The sequence below is a fragment of the Carya illinoinensis genome, chromosome 12 (assembly GCF_018687715.1).
Source record: "Carya illinoinensis cultivar Pawnee chromosome 12, C.illinoinensisPawnee_v1, whole genome shotgun sequence".
NCBI classification, from domain to species: domain Eukaryota; kingdom Viridiplantae; phylum Streptophyta; class Magnoliopsida; order Fagales; family Juglandaceae; genus Carya; species Carya illinoinensis.
The window spans coordinates 17,129,022-17,142,528 of record NC_056763.1 but is presented as its reverse complement, the minus strand read 5'-3'; the positions used below and the strand labels follow the sequence as shown (position 1 = coordinate 17,142,528).

Here is a 13,507-nt window from a genome sequence, read left to right as displayed (position 1 = left end):
CGATAGGGTGGTGACCCGGGTTGTCATCATCCGGACGTCTCGATTTCCCCGTGTCCTTGCAGGGGGATTTGGGGGCGTCACATACACACACACACACACACACACACACACACACAAATGGAGCACAAACTCTCAATCTCTCTCAGTTTTACCATGACTTTCATTTGAGATAAATCCCAGTTTCGAATCCTTACTTTATAGTACATGTTCATTGGATCTTTGTGACATGAAAATCAAAAACCCTAGCCATAGATTGGCAATTGGATTTGGTATCTTGCATCTCTTTGTCTCAAAGAATTTTTTACAGATTTGGAAATAAATGTAGGGCAAATCCATTTGGTGAGCATCTTTGATTTATGCTTGGTGTATTTTCTATGATTCTGAGATGTGGCTTTGAGATTTTTTGGAAGCTGTTGCTATGCTTCGGTTGCTACTGTAATTTTCATGTTTATGTTATTCTTTGTGATTTTAGCTACTGTCATTCTATGTTAGTTGGATTGGATTTGAGCCACTGTGATTCAAGCCTATACTATGAATTGAGCCCCCAGGTGTGTTTATTTTGTAAGGGATGGAAAGGTTTGATAGGACTGTTCATTCGAGCCGGGTTTTACCCTATCTGGACCGGAACCCGGATAGCCGGGTTCCTGGTTATGCGTTTCAGTTTGGATCAAACCAGGGCCAAAACCCACATTTCTAAACTCAGGTAAACCCGGGCTGGGTACCAGATTTAAAACCCAGTTCTGGGTTTTAAACCCGATACCCAGGTTTTTAAAAAAAATCCCTTATAGTATTAAAACAACGCTGGTTCTTGAATGCACTATACACTAGGGCTGTACAAAAATCGAGAAACAGCTAAAACCGATCAGACCGGCCACCAGAGCTGGGAACCGATCGAAACCGTCAAAGAACCGATCGACCGGCAGTAGGATTTAAGCCAAATCGACGTTAGCTGGTTTGGTTTGCGGTTTGACTTAAGGAAAAACCACTGAACCGGCCGACGTAAGCTATCTTTTTTTTTTTTTTTTCAAAAATGTGTAAATGATATGATGTTGTTTCACTTCACCTAAGTGAAAGGTTGTCGTTGTGATGACACAGAATACAAAAAATAATAAGAATAATAAATGCAACGGTGTTGTTTGGCGTCGTTTAGTCTAGGGTTAACCTTCGAAGAAAGACCCCCCCTTGTTCTATTTTCTTCCATCACCTTCACCTCTGCTCTGCTCTCTCTCTCTCTCTCTCTCTCTCTCTCTCTCTCTCTCTCTCTCTCTCTCTCTCTCTCTCTCTCTCTCTCTCTCTGTGAGACTCTCTTCTCTACTCTGTCTCTCAGACTCATTTACTCCACAAATACGTTCTCTCGACTTCAACGTGACTCATAAACTCGCACGCGGGCATGAGCCTCCTCCCTTGCCGTTGAAGTCCCACTGCACCAATGGAAAGTGGAAACCAATTCCCAAACCGTCGAACCGATTGGTGCCGATCGATCAAACTCCGGCCAGTTCTCTTCTTCCCTTTCGTTCGGTTTCGGTCGAGATGTTTGGATATTTAATGTGTTGGTGGGGTTTCGATTTGCCACTGAAACCGATGTTGAACCTTTGGTTTTCAGCCCTACTATACACTCCACCAGTTTAGCAAACATCAGAAACCCTACTCATTCTCATTTCTCACATCGAAGTCTTCTCTCTCTCTCTCTCTCTCTCTCTCTGAAAACTAGCTCTTCTGTTGTCTGAAGCTTCGTTGCTCGTGTCGTTGTCTTCATCATCACTCTCCGTTGCTCCATCTTCTTCTCGATTTCTTGGATCAGTGAGATTTTATGCTTGTTGGTTTGGGTAAGCATGGTGTTGTCGGTTTCTCGGTCTCTTCCCTTTGTAAACGAGGTTCGTGTAGATCATGCCGTTAGTGATTTTATTTGTTGTTTGATCTAAAAATACTTGTTACCTTTGTTGTTTGTTGTTGTCGATTTTTCTAGATATATGTAAGTGTGTATGCCATATGGGTTTATTTGTCTCCGGAGATAGCCGATTGAGCCACCGATCGATTTAGCTCTCTCTCTCTCTATCTCTCTCTCTTGCATCGAAACCCTAGCCTCCTATAGCTCAGCTTTCCTCTTCTTTAGGTAAGACATGGCTTTTGGGTAAGATTTTGTTCATCACAAATATGTGTTCTTTTTTTAATTTCTAGTTGGATCTATGTTTATGTTCTTCTCATATTGTAGTTGGGTTTTTTTTTTTAAACATGGCTTGTGTGTGTGTGTGTGTGTTTTTTAAGTATTTGAGGGTTTTTGGTGGTAGCTTTTTTCTTCACTAAAACTTTATATCTAATCATATTTGGTTTATTATTTAAATTTTATTGAAAATTATTCCTTGTGAGTTATGATATAAACATATGCTTGATGTTATAAATAGATCCTTGTGAGTTATGTTTCCTTGTTCCTTGTGAGTTATGATATTTGGTTCTTTTCTTTTATTTTCTTTGTTCTCTCTATTGACTTGAGTTTGTTTTGATGACAATGCTTTGCTTTATGCTTGATACTCATTGTTGCTCTGTTTTCTCAAAATATGCATAATATAAGATGTAGCCTTAGATGAAATCAACACACGAAATAACTGATTTGAAGATATTGGTTTTGTTGGGTTTAAGATGATATTTGGATATGTACAAATGTCAATGTTTTATGGGAACTTGAAATCAAAACAATGTGCTGTGTATTTGGATATCCCAAGTGGATTTTATTAAAACCATGATGATATGATCTATTTTTGGAAATGAACACTGCATATATAATGTGCTTTCTATTGCTTGCATCTATTTTTTGTTTGTATATCAAAATCTGTATTAGAATCTATTTTTATTTTTTAGTTGTCAAATAGGTCTGTTGTTGGACTGATTTTGTGTGCATAGCTAAGACACCATTTATTTATTTGCTCACACATTGCATCTTTCTTGTTCCATAGTATATATGTTTTGGAATGTCTAGTACTGAATAGTTTACATTCCAAAAGAAAGAAAGAAAGAAAAAAATGTTTTGAATGATTTACCAAAATCATATGAATTGGTGGCAGTAAAAGATAATAGTAAATTTGAGACAACACAAAAGATGTTGTACAACCATTAAAACCCACTACTAATTCTCCTCCTTAAATTTGAGGGGAACCTGAACTACAATGCTTAAAGAATTGAAATTTCTGGAGGGCTTAGCATATCATCCGATGAGATTACTTGCATATACAACGTGTAATTGAGTCTAGCCACAAGGACATGTACTTGCATATGCAACATGTGAAGCCTCATTTTTTGAAAACCAAATTGTGAAAGATAATTTGTTTTCAATCGTTCAAACCATGTGAAATCATAAATCGGAGAGGCTCCTTCTATATAAGATTGTGCACCTTAGAACTTTGAACTTGAAGGGGAAACTTTGTTTACTTGGCATAAACATGTCCAAGTGTGGTGACTTGGATTTCCTTTTTAAGCATGCTATGAGAGATCAAATGTATTGTTTGGTGGTAGCATTTTTCTTCCCAAAAGCTTTGGATCTGACATCTTTTGTTTATTATTTGAGTGTCTTCCTTTTGTTACCTAGTGTTTCTGATGAAGTGTTGGGACATGTCGTTGACTTGTCATTCTTTTGTTACCTAGTGTTTCTGATGAAGTGTTGGGACATGTTGTTGACTTGTCATTCTTTTTGTTATGAACTGTGAGGAACATAGTTTGGAAATCTAATTTATCTTGCTGTTCCATAAAGAGAATAATTGGAGTTCATCTCAAAGTAGGCTTTATCTCATCAACAATTTTGGCATTACAATTTTGGTGTGAGATTAAAGACTACATAGCTTTTCTAAGTATTCAAAACTTTTGTTTTTTGCAGGTTCTCATTTAGTCAATTAGATCACTTGAAGTTGCTATTGGGTGTGAGATTAAATCATTGATGGAAGACCATGCTAATGATTTTGTAATTCATATCTTGTAATTTTGTATTTTGTAATGTAATGTATAAATAGCAAATAATGTAATATGTAGTGGATTGCATGCATTTTAGTTTTTCATTTTTATTATTCTGGACAATGTTAGTATTATGCTTTCGAACTTGACTTTGAAAGAATTTTCATAAAATATAGGCTTTATAAAAATTATGATTTCAACATTTTTTTTAATAAGTATAGGCTTTTACATAAAGGGAATTATGCTCTTCAACACGGATTTTTCTTGAAATGTCTTTAATATAATATAGGCATTTAAAAAAAATTAGGCTTTTAAATTGAAATATGGACTTTTATTTTTTTAAAAAAAGCGGGTATAGTCTAGTACCATAATTTCCGAGTTGAAAAAGTCTATATTAATCTGGGTTCCAGACTGGGTCACAACCCGGGTATACCCGGGCCAAAACCCGGCTAGTATTTGAAAGCCGGGTATCCGGTTGAACACCCCTAGCAATAGATGTGTCTTTGTAATTTCTGTAATTTTATTCAATATTGGTGATTATGTTGTTCTAAGTTATGTATGATTTGAGCCACTGTCATTCTTTGTTGTCTGAGTTGGATTTGAGCCACTTATGTGTTGATTATGTGATGGAAAGGTAGTTTTTGTTGTGCCTCTTTGATTTGAGGAATTTGTTGCTATGATATTTGAATTTTGATAAATTTGTTTATGTGATTTTTGGACTACATTTTGAGTTGAGATATTTTGTTGTTTACAGATGTCATTTGTGCTTTCTTCTAAACTTGTTTTGTGTTGTTTGCTTACCTCTTTGTTGTACATTGGTTTATTTGCTTTGATATTTAGTTCTACTTTTGTCATTTGTAAATTTTGGTATTGATTTAATACTCTCGTTGGGGCTGCATGTCTAGTGTAAGGCAGTGATGATGGTTCTAATTATTATTCGATGTGTAAAATCACAATTGCTATCAATGGGCCTTGATCAATATGGCTAGGCAATCTTAACCCAGATAGCTATCTTTTTATTGTGATAGTTTCACAAAGGCTACCAGGATTGAAGGTGTTACAGGTATTCGAGCTTGCGCTCCTTTCCTATGCATGTAGTAAATAAAAACACCATTCTAAGCTCTATGAAAAAAGATTTAAATACTTGGTTGGTACTTAAGGAGTCAATTTACTTATCCCTGATTTGTTATTACTTGTGGTCTGGTCCAATGCATACTTAAGTAGTCGGCAAATTGAGTATGTAGGCATGCCTTTTTCCATAAATAATGCTGCTATTTAAGGAAGCTGATGATGGTGCTCTTATTCTTTTCCATAAATCCGCTAGTTGAACTGTGAGTTGAGTATATAGGCATGTTTGAATTTGTTTGTTGGTGGTTAAACTGTATAGCCTTTGATTGTGATGATAGCAAATTGAGTAGGGACAAAGGAAAATTGGCGCATACTAAATGAAAGGGTGACTTAGGTGGCTAATGAATACTGACAATCAATTGTTGCAACCATTGAGGAAATTACCACTTCCTATATGTCACTATTCATTTCCTTAGTTGATTTACAATATCTTGTCCGATTTACAATATCTTGTCCACATTGCTTTTGAGCTTTTAACATGTTTGAATCCATTGTTCATTGTCTACATTCAATATAACATGATGAAGTCACAAGACTATGGGCATACTTGTTCAAGAGTCAGAAATATAATTAGGCGTGCAAATTAATGTGTATCCATAACATAAATGAGAAAATGGGTGGCTCATCATTAAGGGATTAGAATTGTAGTAAAAGTCTTTGGCATATACTTTGTATTAAAGATAAGAATCACGTTCACTTTTTGTGTACAAAATTGAAGTAAAAGAAAAGACAACAGTACCCAATATGCCTGAGTCACATAGTAGCACTAACCATATGTCATGCCTAGGAAACTCTCGTCAAAATGAGTACCCAATATATTATTATGGTATTAAAGGATGTTGAACAACTGTCCATATTGAGGATAATGATAGGTTCTGATTTTTCGGTTGCCAAAACTATGAGGTACATCATTTGTTGGTGGTATTGTTTGCTAATATGTGTTGATAGTCTTTATTGCTAATATGTACTGGTCAATTTTGCAGGTTTACATCCATGGGGTTTTTTTTTTTGTTGGTATAACCCGGAATTTCCAGCACATAATCAAAAGACAATTAACTGATTAAAAATCGAATTTCCAAAGCTACAAGCATTATTGGATATCCAAACCACTCAACATTGACTAGAAATTGTTTTAGAGAGGCACAAGAGAAAATTGGATAAAACCAATTTCATTAAAGCAATTTCTCAGTTGTGGTTTGTTTTTGAAATTTAATTTGGAAAAATTTGAGCAATATTATGGGCACATGCATTGAACTTTCGGGGCAGGTGTATAGGCAGTCTCATTACTTGTAAATAGAAATGAGACAGTATTATGGATGTAAACATTCTTTTGGTTGTAAGCCATAGTTTTCATTTTTATTTATCAGTTACAAATAAAATAACGTTGGAAATGACAAATTTTTATAAAAAAATATCTTATTTTTAAAGCTATAATAATTTGAAAATTATTATTACCTATAAAAAAATCGACTTTGTGTTTAAAATATTAGTTAGAAGGTGATAGTTCAAGTTCAAAACAAAGGTAAAAGATAAAAGAATGAGTAGTTAAGATTGTAAATAGAAGTGAGATAAAAGAATAACAAAGAAAGAATAGAGAAAATTATTTTAATATCTTAGAGAAAAGATAGGAAATAAGATGTAGGAGGTTTTGAAATATGAGTAAAATTAATAATAAAATTTTAGGAATTATGTTTTTGAGTAAAGATTTAAGAAAATTTATAGGAAAGAGGATGCAGATATTCTAATTGAGATAATTTTTCACCAGTAAGTTCATCATATTAGACTTCCAATTATAATATATATCATTCTAATTGGAAGTCTAATCTTCACATTACAGCAACAAAAATTTATCATCCGTTTCTAGTAGAAAAATTACATACATGTCTAAGCCTCGCGCATATACAATATTACCATTATGATTTAGAGTTTTGGATGTTAAAATTCTCAACGTTAGCTTATTCCAAACCTATTCAGCTCGTATGACCAATAAAGTTTATAAAATACCAAGATTCGAAGACCATTGAGAAATTCAAAATGTACTTGGTAAATATTTATAAATTTTAATAATAGAAGTATTATCTCATTTCATTTCTAAATCAAAATATATAAATTGTTAAAAGTTGACTTATCTTATTTTAATTCATCTAAATTTAATAATTTTATTACTATTTATAAACTATTTATCCAAACGAGTCGACGAGTGGATCGAGTTTATATTTTTTCACAAAAAAAGAGAGAAGATATGTCAAATAAATTATAAGGGTATTTTCTTTCCGACCAATAAATAATTACACCAATGAGCTACTTTTATAAATGAAAAAAGAATTACTGAACAGATAATTTTACAACGTGTATATAGGAAAGGGCAAAAATACCCCATCAAAAGGTTGTGGAGTTAGGAAACTTAGGACCGTACAAGTTCCTGTCACCGGCTACTCGGTGGCGGCTCCGACTAACTCCGACTCCGGAGTCCCCGATTCGGTCGAAGTCTTCCGCCGCCGCCGCATCCTCTCTCCCTCTCAACATCTGCAATATCCTCTTGGCTTTCTCTCTCGCCCTCTCGCTCCCGCTCTCCACTATCTCCCTCAACGCTTCCCCTGCTCCCGCCTCCTTCGCCAGCCCTTTGAACCTCATGCTCCCTTGACTCAGCGCCCACAATGCCGCCACGCAGTTCTCCCGAGTCGCCTCCGACTCCACTTCTCCCTTTCTCAACAGCCCCACCAAGCATTCCACCGCGTTCCCATCCAGCATCGCTGACTTCCCCTCCGTGCATAACGCCAGATTGCATAAGATCAACAGCAACCTGCTTGCTGAGTTCCCCGCCCTTGTCATTGCCAGCAGCGTCGGCACGGCTCCGAGCTTCACCAGCTTCACCCGGTTGCTCTGTATCAGGGTCGTATGGTACAGTGCCAGCGCCGAGTCTTGCCGAGTCCGCTCATTCTCGGACCTCAGCGCGTACATTAACGGCTCCAGAGCTCCCATCACTCCGATTGCCATCTGGTTCTCTTCCTCCAACGCTAAGCTGAAGAGTGCACCGGCCGCGTGCTCCTGGGATTCACTGACTCCGCCTCTCAATACATCGATTAGGTGTGGGACGAATCCTGACCTCACGATCTGGACCTTGTTTCGCTTCTCGAGAGATAGATTCACCAACAAAGCGATGGCGTTGGTCTGTACGGTGGCGTATTTGGATGAGATCAACGGTTGGATGGCGGAGAGAATCCGAGTATTACAGAGAGAAACCCTGAGATCCTCTCTGATCCTTGTGAGCTTTCTTAGTGAAACCACAGCTTCTTCTTGCTCGAACACCTCGGGACTCTTCAGCTTCGCGAGGTATTGTTCCTCTTCGGGTGTCGAAGAATCAGGGTTTAGAGTTTGGCTTTCGTTTTCCACGATTTCGGAGGAAGAACAAGGGGACGAGAAGCAGGCAGGCCGAGTTGTGAGATGCAAAGGAGTGGCTAGACTTGCCGTCATGGTGACCGACTCTTCCGACGATGCCGAGTAGAAGTGGTTGACTCGGTGACCCAACTCGGTCGCCGCGTGAGAGAAAATAACCGGTGGTTTATCCGCCACGCCCTTGAGCAACTCCCTCTCCGAAACCCCAAACTCGGAACCCGAATGCCCATCCTCAGCCATTGCAGTGCGTACAATCCGCTCCACGGAGCGATAATCCGGCGGGCGAGGAAGCTCCGTACCGGAACTCTTGCACCAGTTGAGGATGGTGGATCTGATGGCCAAATTCTGGATCACTGTAGTGAAATCAGGTCGAGACCCGTCTTCGAGCATCGGTGAGTACCCAATTTCCCGGCAGACTTGTACGGAAACGCGCTCGAAGGTTTGACCGGAAGAGACGACGACGGGGTCGAACATGAGGGACCCGGAAACGGGGCAGATGAAATCCTTGCTGGGCTGTTTGGGATCCATGTTGGAGTTGGAGCTTGGGCGGTGAAACGAGATCTTCCACTTGTGTTTACCATTGCCACCCATCGATCAGGTCTCTCTCTCTAGCTCTCTGTCTCTCTGAAATTCTCGAAGTTGTTCGTTTTTCTTGACTTTTAGGCCTTTTGAATATTAATAAATATGATGGGTATGGAGATGGAGAGAAGGGAAGGGGGAATTCTGGGAAGAGACCGTGTGGTTGAGTCTGAGAGGAGGAGGGAGCATGTTGATGTTGGTATACGATGTAACGATGGACTTTGAAGGTTTTGAGTTGAGGACAGATAGATGGACCGAGTCTTGAGTTGAGACACAGGTGGGTTGGGCTACTTGACAAGTTGTTAATCTTTGTTCTTCGGAGATTATTACACCTTCACGGTTTGATAGGTTTGACTTTTCATTTTGCAGTTTGACCAGTCAATAACGCTACTGGACTCCGAATCTTCTACCCATTTATTAATTTTTTTTAATGAAAAAATATACTCTAATTTGAGCAATAGTACAGTCAGTACAGTGCATCAATATAAATATATATTATAAAAAATTATATTCTTACGTTGACATCAATCGATGACATATAGTTCCTTACAAATTATAAAAATGTGAAACATCTTTATTTTTAGGATTGTCAAGTTACTCATGCTTTTTCCTTTAATTTTTTTTTAATTTTATTATTAAGCCATTGTGTAAAGCACACTTAGTAATATATTTACATGATATAATTTGATTTAAAAGATAAATTTTAATATTTAAATCTTATAAATTAAATCTTATTATTTAAATGACGTGAATGATACAACGAAGATCGAAGATATATGTATATTCATTTATCTCCTCTTCATTTGACACACCTCTCCTGAAAGTTTGTCTATCCTATTGGCAGTACGAGAATGCAAAATCACCCATCTCTTATGTGAACACCTCTGTACACCATTGGAATTAGACTAGTTTTAGTTTTTCTATTTTGATTTGCTTGAATGAGAATGGATTAGACAGGAGTTTTTGACTTTGATCGCCACCTCAAATGGAAAAGGTAAAAACCATAGAAGCTCCTTCTCATATTACCGAACAATTTGGACTTTTATGCCCCTTGTGTGTGTTGGGAGGGGCTTTCAGTTCATTGAATTTTGGGTGGTTGCTTCTCTTCTTTACTTTGTATAAGTTCATCTTTTGTAATGTTATTAATCTTGCCTAAAAGATAACGTTTTTATTATTTGGAATCTTTTGTAGTTTTTGGTGTTCATTAATGCTTTGAAGCTTCTAAGTTTTAGAATAAACAAAGTGTCTAGTTTAAAACCATAAAAAATACTAAATAATTTCGGGAAAACACGAAAATATCAATGTTGTTTAATGTTCTATACTTGCATATGGGACATTGGGGCCCATGAAATTATTCCTGTCCTCTTCTGCTTATGTAAGTATTCCGTTCCTATTTGAGCTTCGAATAATGTGGACACTTTTGGCTTGCATACCGAAGTACCTAAAATAACGGCTAGGAATAGAATGTTCAATGTGTTATACTCTTCTTTCTTTCTTTTTTCAGTCTTCTATTTTTCATATGAGTCTTTTGGATTCATGAAATACCTGAATTCCATCTTTTTTTCTTGAATTTTCCAACCTTATTGCATCAAGACCAATACATGGGCATTATACAATACTGAAAAATAAATTTTGCATTTTATTGTAATTCTCTGATCTAAATATGTTTTACAATTAGGAGAAGAAGTGCTACATCCACAAATAAATTTTACAAAAATAAACTCATAAACTGATATAGTTTCATTCTATTCGTTAGATCTACTTTAAAAAAAAAAAATTTAAAATCTAACGTATTATATCAAATCACGTCAATTTATAAATTTACTTTTATAAAATTCTTTTCTCGCTAAAGCACTTATCTTTGATGTTATGGTAATTAAAGGGGAAATTCTCCTAGTCCAATAACCCTCTAGAAATAATTTTATACTTAAACATTCGAGCAGTTAGCATGAAAAGAACACATGATTCAGCCAACCCATAGGTGTTTCCTTAATTTTTTTTGAAGATAACAGATTTCATTTCGACAATATTCAGTACAAAGTTTCTCTTTCAAAACGGTATTAAAAATAGAGAAAGGATTCTCCTCAATCCAAATCTACTCCTCCTCCTCCGTAAGCCCAATCTTCCCCAGCTGATGTGCTACTGAATTCCCTTCTCGATGAATAAATTGAATCTTCCAACAAGGCCAGCTCCTCATCTTCCACCTTATCTCATCAATAATATGACCATAGCTAGTCCAGTCTTCCTCCACCTTATTGATATCCTTAATAATGGATTGTGCATCACCTTCAAAAATAGCTTTTCAAAAACCCATATCTACACACATCCAGAGCTCTCCACAAAGCAATACATTCAGCAATGGTTGGATGAGAAACATGTCTCCTGCTTGCCCAAAGAGCCTACAAAATTTCACCTTCAGAATCTCTAATTATCACTCCAATACCCATCTTGTCTGACTCACGATCAAAAGCTGCATCCCAATTTACTTTAATATAATTTTCTGGAGGCTTCCTCCATCATATTGAACTTCTATCTGTTGTAATTGTATTCTGTACATTCTTAGTAACTAACTGTGCTACATGATACTCTTCCAACCCTTTCTTTGCTGCCTGCACCACTTCATAAGGACTTGCAGACTTGTTTTAAAAAATAAACAAATTCCTTCTGATCCACAACATTCTCATGGTTACTGCAACCCATTCTAATTCATCTTGTTGCAGACTTGTAATCAGTTTTGCCCACAGCTGCAGAAAGTCCACTTCTCTTGTAGATCACTTTTGAATTGGACTACAGTCAACTGCCCATACATCATTTGCAGCTGGACATCCCCGTAAAACATGCATAACAGATTCCTCATATCTATGACAGATTTGACATGAAGGATCATCAATCACTCTCCTCGGAAACAGATTTTTCCTGGTAGGTAGAAGATTATTTCCTACCTTTCACAAAAAGTTCTTGACCACCCTAGGAAGTTTTGAGGCCCATAACCTTTTCCATCCTGGATCTTCCTGATTGCTTGACGAAGTTTCTCCCTTCATTGCTTTCCTCCTAGTATATTCCAGATGGTAAGCACTTTTAACAGTGAATATACCCTTTTTTTGAGTAACCCCGTATCTCTTTATCTTCTGGCCCTACTTGTAGGGAGACAATAAATCTGTGCAGCCTCTGAGTTAGCCAATAAAAAGATTTTGTAGTACTAATGGTACTGTTATTCTTCATGTTGTATTCAACGTCCCAAAAGCCTACCACTTCCATTTTTAAATGACAAGAAGTCCACTGGTTACGCGTATTTGCCAAGGTCTCGGGGTGAATCGCGCCGACATTTAATGAAAAGAAGATGGCTGCATAGGGACAAGTCAATCTTTCTGTTACCCAGGATGACTCTCTCAATTATTGTAATCTCATTCGAATATGTATGCAAATATTTAAAATATATTCTGGATATAATTTTTCCTTTGTTTTTTATTTATTTATTTATTTATCATATTGTAGTAGATCATTCACTTGCTATATGTTTATATATATATAATAGCAAGCACGTTCTTTTAGAAATCTGTAGAGATTTCTGGGGAGTTTTTTTGCCAAAATGGAAGAAGAGATTGTTTCTCGCTACAAGGGACTCGAATTGACTGAGGAAGAGCAACAAGAGTTGGTTGTTTCAGAGGAAGACTTTAAGAAATCTGTAGAGAGAGGGAGAAGATGTCTAGTAGCACTCATTGTATCAGATAAAGTGGTGAACATAGGGGCCTTTCAATCCACAATGATGAAAATCTGGAGAGTTGAAGGGCTTGCAGCCTTCAAGGAAGTGGGATGGAACAAATTTTTAATCGAGTTCCAAGGGGAAATAGAGAAAACAGAATCATGCAGGGGCGTCCATGATCTCTTGATAAGCATTTGGTGAGTTTGCATGAGTTTGATGGAGATACGGTGCCGAAAGATATTACATTTTCGTATGAGCTTTTAGGGTTAAGTTCCATGACGCCTTTTGCTGGTGTGAAGAAAAGAATGGGCAAAAAGCTTGGCTCTACTATTGGCCAAGTGATCATGGTGGAAACTAATGTTACTGGATTTGGATGGGGAAAATTTCTAAGAGTTAAGCTCCTAGTTGATACTACAAAGCCTTTGGCTTGAGCTCCTTTTTTAACTATTGGTGATAAATGATCATGGATTTCTTTCTAGTGTGAAAGGTTGCCCAACTTTTGCTTCAAATGTGGGATCCTCTGTTTTTCTTCTTCCCCAAACATTTCCTGCACTACCGATACTTTTTCTGTGTGAGTAGTTTTTCTGTCCAGTGTCGAGTCCATCAGGCTATTGCACCCTCTCTCTCATTCCCTTCCTTATTCAATAGGTAGCAGGCTAGTCAGATTTCATAAATGTAATATTTTGTATTGTATGATATTTTTGCACATGTTGAGCATATTTCGAAATCTAGAATTTTAATGTTGACAAATATAAACATTTT

The 13,507-nt window shown here is 37.0% G+C and overlaps 1 protein-coding gene across 1 annotated transcript; it reads right to left on the bottom strand.

Moving 5' to 3' along the window:
- Window positions 1–7,310: 7,310 nt before the first annotated feature.
- LOC122290383 (U-box domain-containing protein 38-like) lies at window positions 7,311–9,333 on the bottom strand. Its single transcript, XM_043098030.1, has one exon. It carries the CDS (start codon window positions 9,052–9,054, stop codon window positions 7,447–7,449), a length of 1,608 nt encoding a protein of 535 aa, XP_042953964.1. The 5' UTR covers window positions 9,055–9,333; the 3' UTR covers window positions 7,311–7,446.
- Window positions 9,334–13,507: the final 4,174 nt, after the last annotated feature.